Source organism: Panthera onca, chromosome B2 (assembly GCF_046562875.1).
Source record: "Panthera onca isolate mPanOnc1 chromosome B2, mPanOnc1 haplotype 2, whole genome shotgun sequence".
In the NCBI taxonomy this organism is placed as follows: domain Eukaryota; kingdom Metazoa; phylum Chordata; class Mammalia; order Carnivora; family Felidae; genus Panthera; species Panthera onca.
The window spans coordinates 70,589,677-70,611,619 of record NC_138343.1 but is presented as its reverse complement, the minus strand read 5'-3'; the positions used below and the strand labels follow the sequence as shown (position 1 = coordinate 70,611,619).

Sequence of the window (21,943 nt, the reverse complement as noted above, 5' to 3'; positions counted from 1 at the left end):
ACTTCATCCTTTTTAAACTATTCTGAGAACATAGTTCATAACCAAGAGTAACTGATTTCTAGTGTTGTAGTTAGGATAGAGGAAGAATGTCAAAGGCATGGTAGTTTTTATGGGGAATAATTGATATAAATTATTCTAATAAATGTACTCAAAAACCTCTTGTAGTAGGATTAGGAGAGGAAATTCTTCTTACCTCTGAGGAACATAAGCAAATATTTAAATTGTAAACTCTTCTCTGATACCAGAGAGGGTATGATGATCGTATCCAAAAAGGAATCAAATAAGAGCTAGAAACATTCCAGTCTTGATATCCCTTTTTCTTCCATCCCTAGTAGAAAAAGTTATTAGAGGTAAGTGGAAGGAGATGTTATGCTTACTATGTATTCAGATTACCAAGTTAAAAGGTCATGGATTTTATACTAACATCATTTTCCATGATTGAGCTGCTTAAAGGTAGGAATACTGAAAACTTGCTAATGAGGTAAGCAGTAAAGTTCTTTGTGGTTGCTAAGCTCTATACAAGTGAATATGGTCATTTTGTGTAATCCAGTGTTCATATATTAGAACATGTAGTAAAGGTAATAATGCTAAGAAACGTTGGCTGATCTCAGCTATATCATAATTTACAATGTTAACAGGTTATTTGCTGAGTGTCATTTCCCTCATGTGAGGTCATTAATGATTTCATTAAGGGTCTTTCTTCCTCTGTGAGTTTTAAGTAGAAGATAATATCATTAAACTATTAGCCTTCTGTTAGTTCCTTTTCTCATTTTAGTAAAAACAAAAATTAGAATTACGTGCTTACGTAAGTATAGCAGTGTCCTTATGACTAGTTTGAGAGTCAAATAAAAAAAGCAATTCCCTATGTTAAGTGTACTGTTGTTCCTTTTTAGCAGATTGCAGGAACAATGCTCTTGTACCAGGAAGCATTCAAGTAAATGGCCATGGAGGGCAGCCATCTAAACTTGTAAAGAGAGGACCTGGAAGGAAGCCTAAGGTAGAAGTTAACACCAATAGTGGTGAAGTTATACACAAGAAAAGGGGTAGAAAGCCCAAAAAACTACAGTATGCAAAGCCAGAAAACTCAGAGCAAAATAATGTACATTCAATCAGAGACGAAGTAGTTCCTTCTTCAACATGCAGTTTTCTTTCTGAAACTAATACTGTAAAGGAGGATCTGTTACAGAAAAAAAGTCGTGGAGGCAGAAAACCGAAAAGGAAGATGAAGACACAAAAACTAGATTCAGATCTCATAGTTCCTACAAGTGTTAAAATGCTAAGGAGAAGTAACCGAAAAAAGACAGATGATCCTATGGATGAGGAAGAAGAGTTTGAGGAACTTAAAGGCTCTGAACCCCACATGAGAACTAGAAACCAAGGTCGAAGGACAGCTTTCTATAATGAGGATGATTCTGAAGAGGAGCAAAGGCAGCTGTTGTTCGAAGACACCTCTTTGACTTTTGGAACTTCTAGTAGAGGACGAGTCCGAAAGTTGACTGAAAAAGCAAAAGCTAATTTAATTGGTTGGTAACTTGTACCAAAATATTTTACTTCAAAATCATAAAGCAGGTACAGTTAAGGAATACGTAGAACTAAGGCTTCTGCTTCCTTGCTGCTATGGTGGATTAGGGAATGTTTTGATTTGCAAAAAAAAAAAAAAACAAAAAAAACACAAACAAACAAACTTACAAGACACTTCACTTCTTTAAATGAATATATATATATAAATATATACATATATATTTTAAATGTTTGCTATTTATTGCCTTTAGATAGGTTATGCATTTCAACATTCATTTCATTCACTGTTTGAAACAAAAGAAATTGAGGACCTATAATGAATTCCCAGTTTATTTCTGGAAAAGACAGTTCTGCTATACTCTTAAGGAGCATAATATTCCTAGTGATAGAGCATTTCATGTTAAAATGAATTATTTTTGACCAAGCCAGGTACATTTCTATTGATACAGAAGGTCGTGCCCCTAGGAAGACAGATGTTACCAGAGTAGCAGTAAATTCAGAAGTGTGTTTCCTCTAAAGATAAATATAAAAATTCCCACCATTTGATAACCCTAAAAAGTTTAATTTATAGATTGTTCATCTACAAAGAATCTAGATGAGGCTTTTGCTGTATTCCATTTCTGCCAAACATAAGAGAAAATGTACTGATGGAAAGGAAACATATCCACATTGGAAAACATTTGACTGTCTAATTTTTCAGACCTTGATTCTTATATCAATCACTCAATCTCTGTTTATTGTGCCAAAGACTGAGAATCAGTGCAGTGGAAAGCCTGTTTTTGACTGTCAGGACAGCATACACTTTTCAATATTGGAAAGGCTATATATTATTCTAAAGAGCACGTTATTAAAAAGAGTTATGCTGAGATGTATCTTTTTTTGGTACTTAATAGTAGAAAATAATGCACTGGTGGGTCCTTTGACAGAGATGTTTTAGAGAAAATGTTTAAGTGGTTAAAGGATTCAAGGAGAATACAGGAAAAAGGTATGGGATTTGATGTTTACTTGTTGATCTGGATTAATGTCGTTTCTAAACTTTAGACATATCTAATAGGCTAAAATGACTTACAAAGAAATGTGTCTGTGTGTGTATGTGTATATATTGATAAATGGGTATAATTAAATATATATACAAACACATACTTATATACTATTACCCAGGTATAAATTCTTTTTTCAGGATTTTTTAGATAGTGGTAGAATAAAAATAATTTTAAAATGTCATACTTTATAGTTTAATTTTAAGGGGAAGATTGGTTATTTTCAATTATTAAAGGTTAAAATAGGCCAAATCACTTTTTATGCAATCATGTTTTATACAGTGGTCTCATTGCACATTGTGTTTTTTCTGCACTTTTTATGGTATCCTTATCACGCTGGTATGTCAATATACACCCTAAAGAAAAATTCCATTTAATGATTGTGCCTTGTATTCTATTATTTTTTGCATCATTAGTAAAATTGAGTTGTCTATTGTAAATGATAACTATATGACTTAGGAGAATGTATTGCTATATGTACTGCTATGGAAAAGGAAAGCAGTTATTTATTTGTTTATGGTACAGTAGTTATTTTATACCTTAAAAACCAACATAAATACCATTTCTATTGTTTAAAAATTGTCCATTTTTTTAAAAGTTTAAAGAATGTAGTATTTTCTGAGGACTGGTATGGTACAAAAATGTAACCAAAATTTTCAGATACTACATTTTTAAAAAGTGAGGATGGGAAAATCTGTATCAGCATGACCCTGATGTAGAAAAATAAAGTCTTTAATTGAACCTTGGCAAAATACATTACATAATTATTTCTTTACTTATTTCTGGTAGGGATAAATGTTAGCCGTCATTTAATTGTCTTGAAGAACAGTGGAAAGTGATGCATTTGGGCTTTTTAGATCATTTGTACCTAAACTTGTACAGAAAACCTCCTGTGAAATTAAGTAAACCATTTTCCAGATCTTAACTGGATTGCTGTGATTTTGCAGTCGAAAAATAATTTCAAATTTTTCAGGTTTTTTGTATATTTATTTTTTTCTAACAAATATATTTAACTATATAATTAAAAGTCAGTAAACTCTTCATAATGCAGAAATGGATGGCTTGGTTGTATAGTAAAATGAGTCTTTCAGTTACACCATTATTGAGAATAATGTGTATGTTTGAAATTTAAGTCATTAAAGTAATTAGTTGCTTTTGAAGGCAATCTGTTTGAAACATGTAATTTCCTGATGTTATCTGCATTGTGTTGGAAAAAAAAATAGACTATAAATCCATTTTTGTAAAAAATAAGTGTACAGTTTTAAGGTGTGTACAGAAAAAGGAAGAGCGTACACAGTCTTAGAGTGGAATATACCTCTAGTATGATGTATGGATTCGTTCTAACTCTTGAGCAAAGAAATGAGTAATTACCATCTTACATGCAACAAGTAAATGTATTATTTCTGTTCTAAAGACACTGTATATTTATGACCTTATTTGGACATTATTAGACATTGGTTTCTTAGTAAAGCAAAAATGACATGGATTCAGATTCTTTGTAATTAAAACATTTAAAAATGTATTAGTAATATCAGATATATTTAGATTTTATATTTTTATAATTTAGCTTCTATACATTGCAAAAGTTGAATTGAGAAATTTATGTCATCACCATATTTTTGTTCTGTTTGACCAGATATCAAAAGTATTGGAAAAAAATTATCCTCTTTAAGACAGTGACACCATGTATGTATTCTTTGTAGGCCAAAAGAAAATTTGGCAGTTGTCTTAGGTGAGCAATAAAAACCTCAAGTTTATTGAAAGCTTCAGAAATATAACTTATTACATACATGGAAAATATAAATCAATTTCTGTGTTTTTAAGTACCTAATAATCTCTCCACCTGGTAGTCTCCAGTCCCAATCAAATCTTATAAAATTATAAAATGTTGCAAATGAGCAGTATAAATCATTCAATCAAATTACAGTCTCATAACTCTGGGCAATAGATCTATACCTTCTTAAAATTTTATCCTGTTTTCTGCTTAAATTTATGTACTAAAGATTTGTTGGTCTTGTTTCTATTGTTTTTATTATTGGCACAGCTTCACAAATTTGAAGGCTCTTTGTTAACATTATTATGAAACTATCTTCCTCCTTAAATTTAATTAGAGTAACTGTATAGAATTATTGTGGGCTTGATCATGTCACATTTGAAATACGAGTTTGGCAGAATTTAGTGTCGCTTGGAAATGAATTGCGTTAAGATAGACTGGTCTGCAAAAAGATCCTCATGCAGCACATGTGTGTTAACACCTAGAACTGACCCTTATCTGGAGTGTAGTATATTAATCAGACATTTTAACAGATGTATTCAAATAACATTTTGCTTATGTTGTATTCACATTTACATGTTTTAAAATATGATTAATAATATAAATTAGTTCTTCTAGCTAATGTTTAATTCTAGCATTCCATTTTATACAAACATAGCTTGTATCTCTCAAATGTCAACTAAAAGCAAATTGTTATTCTGAATGTTTTTATTCACCTGAAGTTAATTTTTGAGTAGGTTGAAAGGACCAAGATACTTGAGTGTTTAAAGGGCTATAAGCATTCTTATATGCAGGAAATACATGGTTGTAGAGTCATAAAAGGGGAAGTACTTATACGTTCTGTGAATTACCCCCATACTAAGAAAGTACTTTTTACATAACAGGTTGTGATGTGGTTTAGTTACGTTTAGGTGAGAATTTATTTTCCTATTGAAATTAGAAAAATACACCTTTTCCTTACTTTCCTCCTTGCACTTCTCCAAAGTTCCCCAAATTTCCAAGTGATTTGAACTGAATATTACATTTACTAAGAAACTACTTATGTTCTTAATTATACTAAGCTAAGCACTCCAAATGATGTTTTGTACTATGTACAGTAACTAAGAAGAGGTCAAATTGAGTCAGAAGACTGTAAGTACCACTTTTGACGCTCCAGAGATAAATCTTGTACACACTACAGTAAAACAACTAGAAAATATTATGAGCTATAAGTATATATTATTTTTAGTTTTGATAGCTCTGTGTTGAAGTACTTCTTTTAATGCAGATAAAATCATCAGGAAATTAACCTTTATATGGCACAAACCAAATACGTAATAGTGGGTGGCTATGAGTTTCTACATTTAAGGAGCTAAGAGAATAGGTTTGAGATGATACATAGTACACGATAGGATACAGAGGCACACACATGCTCATGACTTTTAAGATTGTGTGTGATTAATCACAATGATAAACTATAAATTGAGGCAAAATACAAAGTTACATTTTTGGACCATATTAAAACTGCAAGAAGATGAGGTCTTATTAAAGATCTTTTAGAAAACTGTTAAATCCTGTCACACGATATTTAGACGTGTAGAATGTAGCTCAATTTTTTAAAAGTAACTGACCTAGAAGGTTAAAGTTGAAACTGACACATTTTCAAATTAAAATTATACTTATTTTGTACAGAAAACAATGTTAAACACAAGCAAATCTGTTGTATGTAATAAGTAACAGAGTTTAAAGACAAATTATTTAGCTTTATTGAGGTTTTTGTTTTTTTCCTTCCAGAAACCTGGAAGTATCATGTTATAAACGGCAGTCTCACACCAGAATAGCAGTGCCCTTTCTTTTTGTACATATTGATTGGACCTTTCTTTACTGTTATGTGGACACTTTCTATGTTAGTTTTGATGCATAATTCTTTGAATCCTTTTATACAAACTAGAATGTATGTGTAAGAATTCCTGTCCCTGCAATGTAGTAACTACAAACTTATTTTTAAAATAAATAGAAAACTTGTTTTTCTAAGCTATTTTGTAGAGCCTCCTGATTTCTTATTTCCTCTTTTTTTTGTGGGGGGGGGGGGGGGTGGTAACACATAACGTGCTCAGTACATAATTTCAACAGGCACTGTACCAAAGAAGCCATTATGTAAATGCTGGTGCATTAGAGTTTTGCCCTATTTAGCAAAATGTTAAAATTAATAGCCAGTTAAAGGATTGTGGGTACACTAATTCCAAAATAACCAAAGGTTGAAAATAAGTCACTTGCCTTTTAATGTGTACATTTTATTTTAAATTATTAATTTGTTACTATGTGCAAGTTACTGTACTGGGTGATAAATAGTATTCAGATATGTAAGATAATTCAAAGGAACAGTTTGTGTAAGTATTTTTTCAAAAATGTGAAGTAAAATTTCTGCAAAAGAAATGGAGGAATGAGGAAATATTTCACTTGTTAAACAGTTATAACAAGATAAGATTTATGAAAGCATTGCTTATTGACTTCCCAAGAATCCCAATTATAGTAAAAAGAATATATAAGGCTATAATAAATGACAATTCAGATTAAGCAGCTAAAGGGATGATTTGTATTTTTGTGCTATTGATCATTTCTCCCTACGAAATTTTGTTTAAATGACTAAAATTTCTAAGTTGAGGAAAGCAGGTATGCATTCCTGGGGCACTTTTTTTTTTCCTCTTTCTAAAATAGACGGATACTTACATGTGGTACATACTTAGAAGAACCAGTCAAGAAAAATTGATTTTCAGCAATCACTTTTTACTGGTTTCTTTTTGTAATAGCATCAATTTTATGTTCGAGGCTGTTTCCCTATTATTTAAGGACAGTAAGATTAAAACCCAAAACACAAGACTTCTGTCCCTTGCAGTATAATACCTTGTATCTGTAATCTTTCTGCACTTAACACATTTACTGTGTATTGATTGCTCTTTGGTTTTGTTTGGGACAAGAATAGTAGGAAGATTCAATGAAATACCTTTTAGCCTGATTAGCTAGACATGGTGGCAGCAGCGTAATGGAATGAAGTAGGCATAGAGTTGAGTCCTTTCATCTCATCTAGCTTTACTTTCTTCATCTGTAAAGTTTAAAAAAAAAAAATTTATTAGATAATTTCCAAGGTCCAATTCATTTCAAATAGCCTATGGTTACTTCTCATTTGTATATTGTCCGCTGTACTCATGGATCAGTCTTGGCTTTTCTGTTTAGTCCATAAATAAAATAAGCCATTTAATGTATAACTTCCAAGCAAGCTGATTGTAGTAAGTGTACATGTGACCATGACCTAATTGTAGGGAGTGTAAAATCTTGTGAACCCTTAGAAAATGGAGTTTTGAGTTGCAAAATTTTTTGCTACTAATAAAAAGTACTAAAGTTTGTGATTTTCCCAGGGCCCTCTGGGAAGTCTCAAAGACAGTTTCTGTGTAAAACATACCTTGAAATTTTTTGGATTCAATTTTGGGAAAGCAAAATCAAAAGTTTTCAGAGATTTAATCATTAAGATAGGATCATGGGTGCCGGAGAATAATAGTGGGTTTCCCACTTAATAAAAGTGAAAGAAAATATTTTTTTTAAATTTTTTTTTAATGTTTATTTATTTTTGAGACAGAGACAGAGCATGAAAGGGGGAGGGGCAGAGAGAGAGGGAGACACAGAATCGGAAGCAGGCTCCAGGCTCTGAGCCATCAGCCCAGAGCCCGACGCGGGGCTCGAACTCACGGACCGTGAGATCGTGACCTGAGCCGAAGTCGGACGCTTAACCGACTGAGCCACCCAGGCGCCCCCCAAAAAAAGTGAAAGAAAATATTTAAAAAGAAACCTAGAAAGCAGAGCAATTTCAAGGGAACTCCTCTATCGCAAATGGGAAACTTGTTCTTTCATTTTGATCTTTGTTTTAATAATTAACATTATAAAGTTAAAGCCAAGCAAATTATTCTGATGAGATATGGGATATTTGAGCAAATTATACAGAAGTTATAGAGCAATTTAGTCTTCTTTTGAGCTCTTTAAGAACAATTTATTATTTTAACAAAATCAACTTCTAGTTCAGTATTGACATAAGTACTTGGCAATAAAGTTTTCACACGCTCTTCTCTCCCTTGTGAATAAGTGCATCAAAACTGGAGAAATTTTGTAGTACATTTTGTAGTTTCTTTTTAGACTCTTACTTTTTCTTCTAGATACTCAAGTTTTTCATATTTTGGAGCAAATAGACACTTCAGGAAAAAACTGAAAAACTCATTCTATTATTGCGATACTTAATTGTATTTTTCCATCAGTATTTGTTCCTGGTCTCAGCTACATACGTTAATTACAAATTTTAAGCAAAGTAACTATTTAACTGAGAAAACTGAAAGGAAAGTAATTGAAAACTCATATGCAAGCATTTTTGTAGAATAGCAAAGCTCATGAATACACAACTTTGAAACCTTAACGTTGCAAAAATGAACATGTTCATTAAATACATGACTCAAAGATAACCACTCCATAGTATATAAGAAGCAAATGTAAATGAAATTATGCTGAGCGAGCAGTATTTTAGTATTGAATCTTACAATTAAATAAGTAATGATTGCCCATTAATATTAGTCCAAAGTTTTAAGTTACCTGAGGATCTTGGAAATTATGTTCAAGCTGGCATAATATGAAATGTTATTACTGTTAATTAAAACATTTGTCATGGGACACCTGACTGGCTTGGTTGGTAGAGCATACGACTCTTGATCATGGAGTTGTGAATTTGAACCACGTGTTGGATGTAGAGATTGGGTAAAAATAAAATCTAAAAAAATGAATAATATTTGTCAGAAGCATAATTCAATTTGAACACATCTTATGTTTTTCTTCCAAATATGTAAGTAATGTTAGCTTATCTAGTCAGTAGACCGACATAAATTTAAGGACTTAAGATTAACTAGTCTCTTGAGAAAGCAAATCCAATCTTCATTTTAAAAATAAAATGTATTCTTGGATTATACTGTATACATAGAAAAGATGCAGCCATTGTTTATCTTTTAAAACCAAAACTACTGGAACACCTGGGTGGCTCAGTCAGTTAAGCATCTGACTTCAGCTCAGGTCAATCTCAAGGTTTGTGAGTTTGAGCCCCACCTCAAACTCTGTCCTGACAGCTCAGAGTCTGGAGCCTGCATCGGAGTCTGTGTCTCCCTCTCTCTCTGCCCCTCCACCACTCACCCTCTTATGTCTCTCAAAAATAAACATTGAAAAAATGTTTTAAACCAAAATTACTAAATCAGCTTAATTTGCCCAGAGATTCACCTTAATTATATGAACTGGGACCCATTTTAAGACGTTTGTGAGCCAGTGGTTTTTGTAAGAAAGATTGTTTTAAAATGTATTTATTTTGGGGGCACCTGGGTGGCTCGGTCGGTTGAGCGTCCAGCTTCGGCTCAGGTCATGATCTCACAGTTCATGGGTTCAGGCCCCATGTTGGGTTCTGGGCTGACAGCTTGGAGCCTGGAGCCTGCTTTGGATTCTGTGTGTGTGTGTGTGTGTGTGTGTGTGTGTGTGTGTGTGTGTGTGTGTCTGCCCCCTTCCCTGCTTGTGCTCTCTCTCTCTGTCTCAAAAATAAATAAACTTTTAAATAAATGTTTAAAGTTTATTTTGAGAGAGGGCACATGCACATACAGGCATGCACACGATTGGGGGAGGGACAGAAAGAGGGAGAGAGAATCCCAAGCGCAGGGCTCAGTCTCACCAACCGTAAAATCATGTCCTGAGCTGAAATCTAGACTGGGATGCCCGACTTACTGAGACACCCAGGTGCCCCAGAAAGATTGCTTTTAATGTCTCCTACACGTACTAGAAAAAGTCTGGGTTGGGAGGCAAATGTGGTTTCCAGTTACCATATTACGACATTTTAAATGTCCACTTTTTAAACAAAAAATTGCATGCAAAGACGAAAGTGGGGCTCATTCACAGGAAGGTAAGATCGCTGGATACATAAAAAACCTGGTTAATGTTTTACAGACCAATACAATAGCTTTGTAGTTATCTTTTCCAATAAACAAATGATTTTTAACTCTACTAGACAAAATCTGTAAGTCAACATGTAACTTTACTTGATCTGGGTGGGACCTTTAACCAAAATCTTAAAAGTCTTTGGAAAGGACTTCATATACTCAGTTAAAACACCATATCCAGACTTATAAAACATAATTTCATCAAGCTTTCTGCTGTTCTCATCGTATAAGGACAACCCTATTAAACCCGTGTAGGCCATATTTATCCCAGAGAAATAATAAACGTATATAGCCAATTTGCTTCTAGAGTGGTATCCTAAAGACTCTGAGGTCCCAGTTTTGTTTTTTCATGATTCACTAAATTTTGCTAATCCCCATGGCGATCTATTTGCTCCTTTACTTTAGCCAGTCTTCCTCACTTACTAAGACCACTTGAAAGGTTGGTCTAGAATGTATTTCTCCATCATTGCTATTAGGAAACCAATTTAATGCTAATTAAATTATCATAGTAGAGTAGCCATATTTTATAAAATAAAGTGACATTATTCACCAGATATCAAATTACAATTAATAAATAAGCTTGCTATATAAAAACAGTGCAAAACTTAGAGCAAATGAAAGAAGTTCTCTTTCACTTTTCAGACATGTCACTGAATGAACAAGCTCTAGTTTTTTTCTAACCACTCTGACCATCTCTTTTCTGACTTTTTTCACTTACATGTAGATTTTTCTATCTTAGCTGTGTTTGCAATCTACGTGTTCTCAAGTACCAAATTCATACTGATAGTAATAATGATTGCTAACACACTAAACACTATGTGCCAGGCACTGTTCTACATTCTTTACATATAGCAGCTCTTTTTCTTTTAAGATTTTATTTTTAAGTAATCTCTACACCCAATGTGGGGCTCAAATTCACAACCCCAAGATCAAGAGTTGCAGGCTCCTCCAACCGAACCAGCCAGGCACCCCCTATAGTAGTTTTTTTTAGACTACAGAATAATCTTATGAGTTAGGTACAATTATTATTCTCATGTTAGGTTAGGGAAACTAAAACATACAGAGATCAAGTAACTTGCTCTCTACTCCCAAATGAGTTGACTAGATTAATGAGTGATTTCTATTTGTGATTTATAATATTGGCTCTAAAGGTAATTTTTTCTAAGATTAGGTCTTGTTACAAAAGGCCAGGACACAGACCACCAAGAGGTCCTACTTGTACTACCCATGATCATTTTCTAATATCTTGGATTAAAAACATCACTAATCTGTCATGGATCACATTACTGTTAATCCCCAACAGTATATTTCTAGACATACATTAGTCAAAGTCCTCTAAAGAAGTATACACCAAGATGGGATTAAACATGTAAGGATTTGAATAAAGGAAATGCCTCTGAAAGAAAATTGGGAGGGAGCTAGGAAAAGCTGAGATCCATCAGATGCAATGTAAGTGTGACCCCAGATGAAGGAGAGAGGGAAGTAAGTTTGGACGAGAGTACCTTTGAGTGGGGTGCCTCAGTGGCTCAGGAGGTTGTCAGACTCTTGATCTCTGCTTAAGTCACGATCTCACGGTTCATGAGTTCAAGTCCCTCACTGGGCTCTGCACTGACAGCACAAAGCCTGCTTGGGACTCTCTCTCTCTCCCTCTCTCTGCTCCTCTCCCACTTGCACCCATGTGTGTGCATATGTGCACTCTCTTTTCTCTCTCTCAAAATAAATAAGTAAATAAACTTAAAAAATTATCTTTGCTGTGTAGTCTAAGGAAGTTCAGCAGGACAAGTGGGGAGTCCTTGAGCCAAAGTTGACCACCAGAGGAGTCCCCGCCCCGCCATCTCCCAGGTATGTATGCACCTGCTTTAGTATCCCTGCATGCCAATATTGGCTGGAAGCAGCCCCAGGAAAATGGATCTATGGCACAAACGCAGCAATGGAGTTCAGAGTATGGCTGTGGGGGCCCCTGGCCTATTAAATTCCCTGTAGTTGGAATTCTTCAAGGTGCATCCTCAAGGCCAACACAATATGCTTAAACAGCTGAAGAGCTTTGGCTTTATTTTAGTCTAAGTTCAGTGTAACATTTTTGCTACATTATTTCCATCACTCCTAACCTCTTGATGTATTGCATTGTTAGGAATGCAGACTCTCAGTCCTTCAATATGTTTTTCTGCTAATCTCAGTTGTTCATAATTTAATTCATGATATGCAACCCAGTATCCCATGACCCATATGATGTGGCCAGAAGTTCGTATGTCAAACATGATGACAATTCTGTCTATAATACCTAAGATATAAAAACTATAACTTAATTGTTAATATTATTAGTATCAGTAAAATTTATTCAGCTTATTAAGCCAAGTGTCATAATCACCTTACAAAGGAGTTGTTCCATCATTACATATAGGCAATGGATGATTCACTAGAAATCTTGAGAGCAATTCTGTATGTGCCATATATCACAGAAAGCTTTAAAACTGTTTAGGAGTGTTGCCTTGAATTAAATTTTTTTAATGTTTGTTATCTTAGAGAGAGAGAGAGAGAGAGCATGTGGACGGGGAGGAGCACAGAAAGAGGGAGACAGAGGATCTGAAGCAGGCTCCACGCTGACAGCAGGGAGCCCAACGTGGGGCTCAAACCCACCTACCATAACGTGAGCTGAAGTTGGATGCTCAACCAATTGAGCCACCCAGGCACCCCAACCTTGAATTAACTTTTTACATGATAGAGGCCATCAACCAGGACACTTGCAGAAATGGAACTTAGGCAGAACAACCTAAAACACACTAGACATAATACAGAAATGTCAGATTATAACTGCATAAATAGACCTTGCAATCTGACATTTTCTTTTCTCAGTTTCGATGCCTGCCTACCAATAGCCTTGGTATGCAAAAACTAGACTTTATTTTAGAAACATGAAAGTATTGTACAAACAGTTGTAATGGATATTACATTTGCTGGGTATTATGATTCCAAAATTTTCGAAACATGAAAGTATTGTACAAACAATTGTAATGGATATTACATTTTGGATATTATGATTCCAAAATTTAGAAAATGGCTCATCTTTAAAATTAAGTTCATTTCAGTCAAGACTTTAAAAGAAGTTAGCCTCTGGGTTAATCTTTTCATAATTTTTGTTAGGTGAGAGGCAAGTTAAGACACACGCTTTTTCTTGAGTTTTGAGAAAAATTTTCAATGTTCTCTTACAAGTTTTTAAAATCATCCAGGAGTTAGCTAATAAACATATTAACTTTTTGATCACTAGTTAAAACAAGTTTCTTTTAATTTAGAGGAGTGGTTAAAATGGTCTATATTACAAATGAAATTTTATTTTGAAACAGTACATATCACTCAAGAATTTTGGCAATTATTTGGCAAGTGTAATATGGCAATTATTACAAATATTGATTCTTCATTCTGTCATCTTGTCATTGCTAGAAAGTGTCAAAAGACATCAGAGTGTATCACCTGCTCCTTCCTATTTACCCCTCCCCATTTTACTTACAATTTTACCTAATAGTTGTATTTTTCCAAGAAGTCTAAGAAATAACCAATTTAACTCCTTTGACAAAAATGGGTGAAATACCGCTAAAGAAAAAGAGAGGAATTTCATTTTAAATATGTGTTAATTAATTTGTTCTCCTCACTATTTGGTTTAAATTCTTATTTTTTCTAGACTTATTAATGTATAATTGACAAAAATTGTATATATTTAAGGTGTGTAATGTGATGGTTTGATGTATACATTGTGAAATGATTACCACAGTCAAGTTAATGCATACATCCATCACCTCACATGATTACTTCAGTTGTGGTAGTGAGAACACTAAAGATCTACTTTTTTGGCAAATTTGACACACACAATACAAAATTATTAACTATAATCACCATGTTGTGTAAATTAGATCCCCGGAACTTATTCATAACAAAGCTTATGCCTTTTGACCAGCCTCTTCCAATCCCCTATCCCCTTCTCAGCCCCTGGAAACCACTGCTCTACTGTCTCGTTCTATGAGTTCCACTTTTTTAGATTCCATATGTAAACGAGATCATCTCCGCAGTAATATTTGTGCCATCGATCATGCTTTCACAGTCCATTTTATTCCAAATGTACTATGTTTATACAGCATGTTCTTCATGTGCTTATAGATACCTTGTAAAATATAAACACTCAGATGTTTGTGAAATAAGTTGCAAATACAGTAAGTGAAAATATGGATATCACATTTCTCTTTAACAAAGAGCCTGAGCACCCTTTTAGATCTTGTCTAACTGTAGGCTCCATGCCCAATGTGGGGCTTGAACTCACAACCCTGAGATGAAGAGCTGCAAGCTCCACCTACTGAGCTGGCCAGGCACCCCTCTTATATCTCATTCCTGCATTTTTGGTAACACATTCTTTGTCCCTTTATATGACAATAATTTTGTAATATTTTCAAAATGTATTCATGTTTTTACACAAGGTATAATTCAGTCATTTTCATTGCTGTATATAATACTTATCCTGTGAATTTATCAAAATCTAATCACTGTTGCCAGTAAGACATGGTAATCCTTTCCAGCCTTTTGCTATTCTGAACAACCCTGCTATAGACATCATTTCCTGTATTTGCTTTTGTCCCACAACTCATCCCCTGCATTCTTTTTTTAAAGTTTATTTATTTTCGGGAGACAGGGAAAGAGTGGGAGTGGGGGAGGGGCAGAGAGAGAGAAAGAGACACAGAATTCAAAGCAGTCTCCAGGCTCCATGCTCTGAGCTGGAGGGCTTGAACCCACAGACTGGGAGATCATAACCTGAGCCGAAGTCAGAAGGTTAACTGAGCCATCCAGGCTCCCCACATCCTCTGCATTCTTGCTGACAGTGTGTGTGTGTGTGTTCAGTAAATACAATTCTTATCATACTACTTTTCTACTTAAAAATCCTTCAACCTGGTGACTTGGCCTAACCACCTGGAATATTTCAGATGGCCTGTAATGATATCAAGATAACTACAGTTACCTCAAGCCATTCCTTTTGAGGATATTCATCAAAATAGCAATGTTGCGGGGGCTTGGGTGGCTCAGTCGGTTGAGCGTCCGACTTCAGCCCAGGTCACGATCTCGCAGTTCGTGGGTTCGAGCCCCGTGTCGGGCTCTGTGCTGACAGCTCAGAACATGGAGCCTGCTTCAGATTCTGTGTCTCCCTCTCTCTCTGACCCTCCCCCGTTCATGCTCTATCTCTGTCTCAAAAATAAATAAACGTTAAAAAAAAAAAAATAGCAATGTTGCTCAGTGAGTTTGCTACTTCTCTTTCTTTTTGTCACCAGAAGCTGAAACCGCTATAGAAACGTAAAGATGGATGGAAATTAAGATGGATACACTGATGCTTCAGCAAGGCTTGACTTTAAACTGAGAAAGTTTTCTCTTTCTCATTCTTGAAGCCTCTCCCTCCCCTTCACTTGTTTTTCTGTAGAATCCTTTGTTCTAGGAACTTGGCATTGATATGGATATCTTGCTGACCTTAATGTAACCAGACTTGGATGGCCCCCTGCTAGTGCTAGTCACCTTGAAAGACATGAAGAACGCAGCTGGCAGCACTGTTGAAACAGCCATGATCCTGTGTTTTCCTATAAAACCCCTCAGACTTTTACCCTGGGCAGGTCTGCAGTTTTGAATGCATTAGTCTGCTGCAGCCTCCTTTTCCTGACAAAATAATAAAACTACTGTTTCTCTTTTTCTCCAAACTCTGTCTTTGTGCTATGTTTCAGCTCTGGAACACAGTTTTCGACAACAAATCTACTCCGTCCCTCTCTGCTGTGTACTCTGGCATTGTATAGATGCTCCAAATCCGGTCAGATGTGAATATCTTATCACTGAAAAGATAAGCAACCAAGAATTCTTTCTCCAGCAAGTCTGTCATTAAGAATAGAAGGAGAGATAAGTTTCCCAGACAAACAAAACCTAAAGGAATTGGTGAGCAACTAAACCAGCCCTGCAAGAAAATTTAAGGGGACCTTGCTGAGTGGGGAAAAAAACAAAACAAAACAAAACAAAACAAAAAGACCAAAAGCAACAACGACTAGAGAACATCACCAGAAACACCAACTCTACAGGCAACACAATGGCACTAAATTCATCTCTCTCAATAATTACTCTGAATGTAAATGGACTAAATGCTCCAATCAAAAGACATATGATATCAGAATGGATAAGAAAACAAGACCTATCTATATGCTGCCTAGAAGAGACTCATTTTAGACCTAAAGACACCTGTATTGAAAGTAAGGGGATGGAGAACCATCTATTATGCTAATGGACATCAAAAGAAAGCTGGGGTAGCCATACTTATATCACACAAACTAGATTTTAAAGCAAAGTTTGTAACAAGAGATGAAGAAGGGCATTATATCATAATTAAGTGGTCTATCCACCAAGAATGTCTAACAATTATAAATATTTATTCTCCCAACTTGAAGGCACACAAACATATAAATCAATTAATCACACAAAAAAAGAAATTCCTTGATAATAATACAATAATAGTAGGGGACTTTAACACTCCACTTACAACAATGGACAGATCATCTAAGCAGAAAATCAACAAGGAAACAATGGCTTTCAATGACACACTGGACCAGATGGACTTAAAGATATATTCAGAACATTTCATCCTAAAGCAGCAGAATACACATTCTTCTCAAGTGCGTATGGAATATTCTCCAGAATAGATCACATACTGGGTCACAAATCAGCCCTCAACAAGTACAAAAGATCAATTATCATCCCATGCATATTTTCAAACCACAACACTATAAAACTTGAAATCAACCACAAGAAAAAATTTGGAAAGACTGCCAATACTTGGAGATTAAAGAACATGTTCCTAAAGAATGAATGGATTAACCAAGAAGTTAAAGAGGAAATAAAAAATACATGGAAGCCAATGAAAATGAAAACAGGACAGTCCAAAACCACTGGGATGCAGCAAAGACAGTCATCAGAGGAAATTATATAGCAATCCAGGTGTTCCTAAAGAAGGTAGGTCTCAAATACCCAACCTAACCTTACACCTAAAGAATCTGGAAAAAAGAACAGTAAATAAAGACCCAATCCAGCAGAAGAAGGGAAATAACAAAGATTAGAGCAGAAATCAACAATATCAAAGTCAAAAAACAGTAGAACAGATCAGTAAAACCAGAAGCTGGTCTTTGAAAGAATTAACAAAACTGACAAACCCCTATACAGATTGATCAAAAAGAAAAAGGAAAGGACCCAAATAAATAAAATCACGAATGAAAGAGGAGAAATCACAACCAACACCACAGAAATACAACTAATAATGACAGAATATTCTGAGCAATTATATGCCAACAAATTGGGCAATCTGGAAAAAATGGATAAATTCCTAGAAACATATAAACTACCAAAACTGAAACAGGAAGAAACAGAAAATTTAAAGAGACCCATAACCAGTGAAGAAATTGAATTAGTAATCAAAAATCTCCCAGTAAGTAAGAGTCCAGAGAGAGATGGCTTCCCAGGGGAATTTTACCAAACATTTAAAGAAGAGTTAATGTCTATTCTTTTGAAGCTGTTCCAAAAAATAAAAATGGAAGGAAAACTTCTAAACTCATTCTGAGGCCAGGATTACCTTGATTCCAAAACAAGACAAAGACCCCACTAAAAAAGGAGAATTATAGGCCAATATCCCTGATGAACATAGATGCAAAAATTCTCAGCAAGATACTAGCAAATCAAATCCAACAATACATTAAAAGGATCATTCACCACAATCAAGCGAGATTTATTCCTGGGCTGCAGGGGTGGTTCAAGATCAGCAAATCTATCAACATGATACATCACATTAATAAAATAAAGGATAAGAACCACACGATCCTCTCAATAGACGCAGAAAAAGCATTTGACAAAATACAGCATCCTTTCTTGATAAAGACCCTCAAGAAAATAGAGAGAGAAGGAATATATCTGAACATCACAATGGCCATATAGAAAAACCCACAGCTAATATTATCCTCAATGGGGAAAAACTTAGAGCTGTCCCCCTAAGGCCAGGAACAAAACGGGGATGTCCACTCTCATCACTGTTGTTCAACAGAGCACTGGAAGTCCCAGCAGCAGCAATCAGACAACAAAAAGAAATAAATTGCATCCAAATCGGCAAGGAAGAAGTCAAACTTTCACTCTTTGCAGACGACATGATACTCATAATGTAGAAAACCCAAAAGGAAGAGTTGCATTTCTATACGCCAATAATGAAGCAGCAGAAAGAGAAATCAAGGAATCGATCCCATTTACAGTTGTACCAAAAGCCGTAAAAACCTAGGAATAAACCTAACCAAAGGGGTAAAAGATCTGTATGCCTAAAACTATAGAAAGCTTATGAAAGAAATTGAAGACACAAAGAAATGGAAAAACATTCCATGCTCATGGATTGGAAGAACAAATATTGTTAAAACGTCGATACCCAAAGCAATCTACACATTCAATGCAATCCCTATCAAGATAACACCAGCATTCTTCACAGAGCTAGAACAAACAATTCTAAAATTTGTATGGAACCATAAAGACCCAGAATAGCCAAAGTAATGTTTAAAAGAAAACCAAAGGTAGAGGCATCACAATTCTGGACTTCAAGTTGTATGACAAAGCTGTAATGATCAAGCCATGTAATTCAACATGAATTAACGACCTAAATGTAAGACAGGAGACCATCAAATCCTAAAGGAGAAAACAGGCAACACCCTCTTTGACCTTGGCTGCAGCAACTTCTTACTTGATATGTCTCTGAAGGCAAAGGAAACAAAAGCAAAAATGAACTACTGGGACTTCATCAAGATAAAAAGCTTCTGCACAGTGAAGGAAACAATCAATAAAACCAAAAGGCAACTGACAACATGGGAGATGATGTTTGCAAATGACAGATTTTAGTATCCAAAATCTATAAAGAACTTACCAAACTCAACACCTAAAAAACAAATGATCCAGTGAATAAATGGACAAAAGACATGAATAGATACTTTTCCAAAGAAGACATCTAAATGGCTAACAGACACATGAAAAGATTCTCATGACTGATCATCAGGGAAATCCAAATCAAAACCACAACGAGATACCATGTCATACCTGTCAGATAGCTGAAATGAACAACTCAGGAAACAGCAGATGTTGGTGAGGATGTGGAGAAAGGGGAACACTTTTGCACTCTCACTGGGAATACAAACTGGTGTAGCCACTCTGGAGAACAGAATGGAGGTTCTTCAAAAAATTAAAAATAGACCTACTCTACAACCCAGCAATTGCACTACTAAGTATTTATCCAAAGGATACAAAAATGCTTATTTGAAGGGGCACATGCACCCCAATGATTATAGCAGCACTATGAGCAATAGCCAAAGTATGGAAAGAACCCAAATGTCCATCAACTAATGAATGGATAAAGATGTGGTATGTAGATAGAATGGAATATTTCTCAGTGATCAAAAAGAATGAAATCTTGCCTTGTGCAACAACATGGATGAACTAGAATGTATTAGGCAAAGCAAAATAAGTCAATCAGAGAAAGACAAATATATTATTTCATTTGTATGTGGAATTTAAGAAGCAAATCAGTTGAACATAGCAGAAGGGAAGGAAAAATAAGATAAAAACAGGGAGACAAACCATAAGAGACTCTTAAATACAGAGAAGAAAGTGAGGGTTGCTGGAGGGATGATGGTGGGGGGGGGCGCTAAGTGGGTGATGGGCATTAAGGAGGCCACTTGCTGGGATGAACGCTAGCTGTTGTATGTAAGTATGTTGTATTTAGTATGAATCACTAAATTCTATTCCTGAAACCATTATTATATGTTAACTAACTTGGATTTAAATTAAAAAAAAAACAACTAATCCTTATTACCAAAGTTTTCTAGGAAGAATCAAAAAAAAAAAATCTTCCTTTGGGAGGCTGTCCCAGAAAAGGCTACTATGGTGAAAAGAGCATAAGAAGAGTCAGATGTCTCTAGTCTTCAACCATGGTACTGCTATTTATGAACTCTCAACTCACTTGGCTTTCTGAGTCTCTGCGTAACAGCAAAAAGGCAGTTATGATTCCTGAATGGCCTGCCTTCCAGTGTGGTATAGAAGATCAAATAAAACCTCCATGTATTCCACAACACCAACCCAGTCACTGGACTAGGTCCACAGATGAAACACAAGGCCCCTTGTCCTACAAGAGCTCATCAGGCTAGAGCAGTGGTTCCTGGGCTGTATATGGGAATCACCTGGAGGGTTATTTTTAAAAATATGGAAGCCTGAGTTCCCTGTGTCTGGGCCATGTAACATTGAACAAATTTCTTAAGCTTGCTTAGTCTATACCCCTCCTGTATGATGAGGATAATAGAGGCTACTTCATAAGGTAGTTCTAAGTATTAAATAATTTATAACACCTGCTTAACTTCGTGCCTGGTGCCTAATAGCTGGCAATAAACTGCTGCAAGTGGGGTGGGCAAGGTAAGTGACTACATAGCTGGATAATGATGGTGTCTACAATGGAGAGAAACAGGCAGGTGCTCCGGAGATCCCAAGAAGGTCCTCTAACTCAGCTGGGATGGCCATCCCGGAAGATAGGATGTCAGAGCCCATTTTTTAACTCAAAGATGAGTAAAATAGCCAGACAAGCCTGGGAGGCAACTGGGATGAGGACTATACCAGAGAAGGGAGTCTATTCGTTTTCTCTTGGAGCATACAAGGAGGGATGAGAATGGGAAAAGCACAGGGGCCAGATCTTTTTAAATTTTTTAAGTTTATTTATTTTGAGAGAGAAAGCACAAGCGGGCAAGGGTCAGAAAGAGCAGGCTCAGAAAGAGTGCAGAACACAATGCTGGCTGGAACTCACAAACTGTGAGCTCATGATGAGCAGAGATTAAGTCCGTCGTTTAACTGACTGAGCCACCCAGGGGCCCCCAAGAGGCCAGATCTTGAGGGGCCTTCGAAACCTCGAAGAGGGCGTTGGTCTCCCTGCTGCTGCCCATCAGAAACCACCTAAAGGGTTTGGCGGGAAGGGTCTGGTATAGTCCTTCCCAAACTGGGAAGAAGGCGATGAGAGTCAGTTTAAGTCAGGCCACTGCGTTCTGGTGTGGATTTGAGGGGATCAGATTTTGAGACTGGAGTAGGGTGATCAGTGGCCTGCTCTCAGGCGGTTGCCTGAGAGGAGAGGGGAGAAAATGGACCAAATCGACAGCCCTTGGCTGTATAAGAAGCGTGAGTGATGCGGCGGATAGGAAGGCCATCCTGCCACTTGGCACTACCAGTGGGCAAAAGAGGGCAGAGCCACCGCCTAGGACGGCGCTTCACCACACGAGCGGGAGCTCTGGGTGGACTCGGTAGAACAGACGCCGTGTAGGGTCGGGCGACTCCGCAGGCGGAGAAGGTGCGGCTCAGACCCCCGGGGGGGCGCCCTAGCCCCGCTAAAGCCTCCAGAAGAGTGCGCGCGGCGGTTCCGTGTGCAGCGCGCTCCCGCCGCGATGCCCGAGCCGCCCCGCCGGAGGGAGCGCGGTTTTTGCCCGTGTCGTGCCCGCAGCCTCCGGTCGCGCCCCACCCGGAAGTGAGGAGCGGGAGCCGGGGCTAGACCACTAGGGCGCAGG

At 36.3% G+C, this 21,943-nt stretch overlaps 1 protein-coding gene across 5 annotated transcripts in view; it reads left to right on the top strand.

The window, feature by feature from the left end:
• The window catches only part of PHIP (PHIP subunit of CUL4-Ring ligase complex), a 152,291-nt gene extending 132,282 nt beyond the window's left edge, over positions 1–20,009 (top strand). For 3 of the 5 annotated variants that reach the window (XM_060615999.3, XM_060615998.3, XM_078447101.2), the window contains one exon: positions 894–6,348. In XM_060615999.3, coding sequence (XP_060471982.1) covers positions 894–1,531 — 638 coding nt within the window. In that variant the 3' untranslated portion in view covers positions 1,532–6,348. Of the gene's footprint in view, positions 1–893; positions 6,349–16,069 lie in introns of those variants that run through there. The other 2 variants (XM_060616001.3, XM_060616000.3) reach the window with 2 other exon arrangements.
• Positions 20,010–21,943: the final 1,934 nt, after the last annotated feature.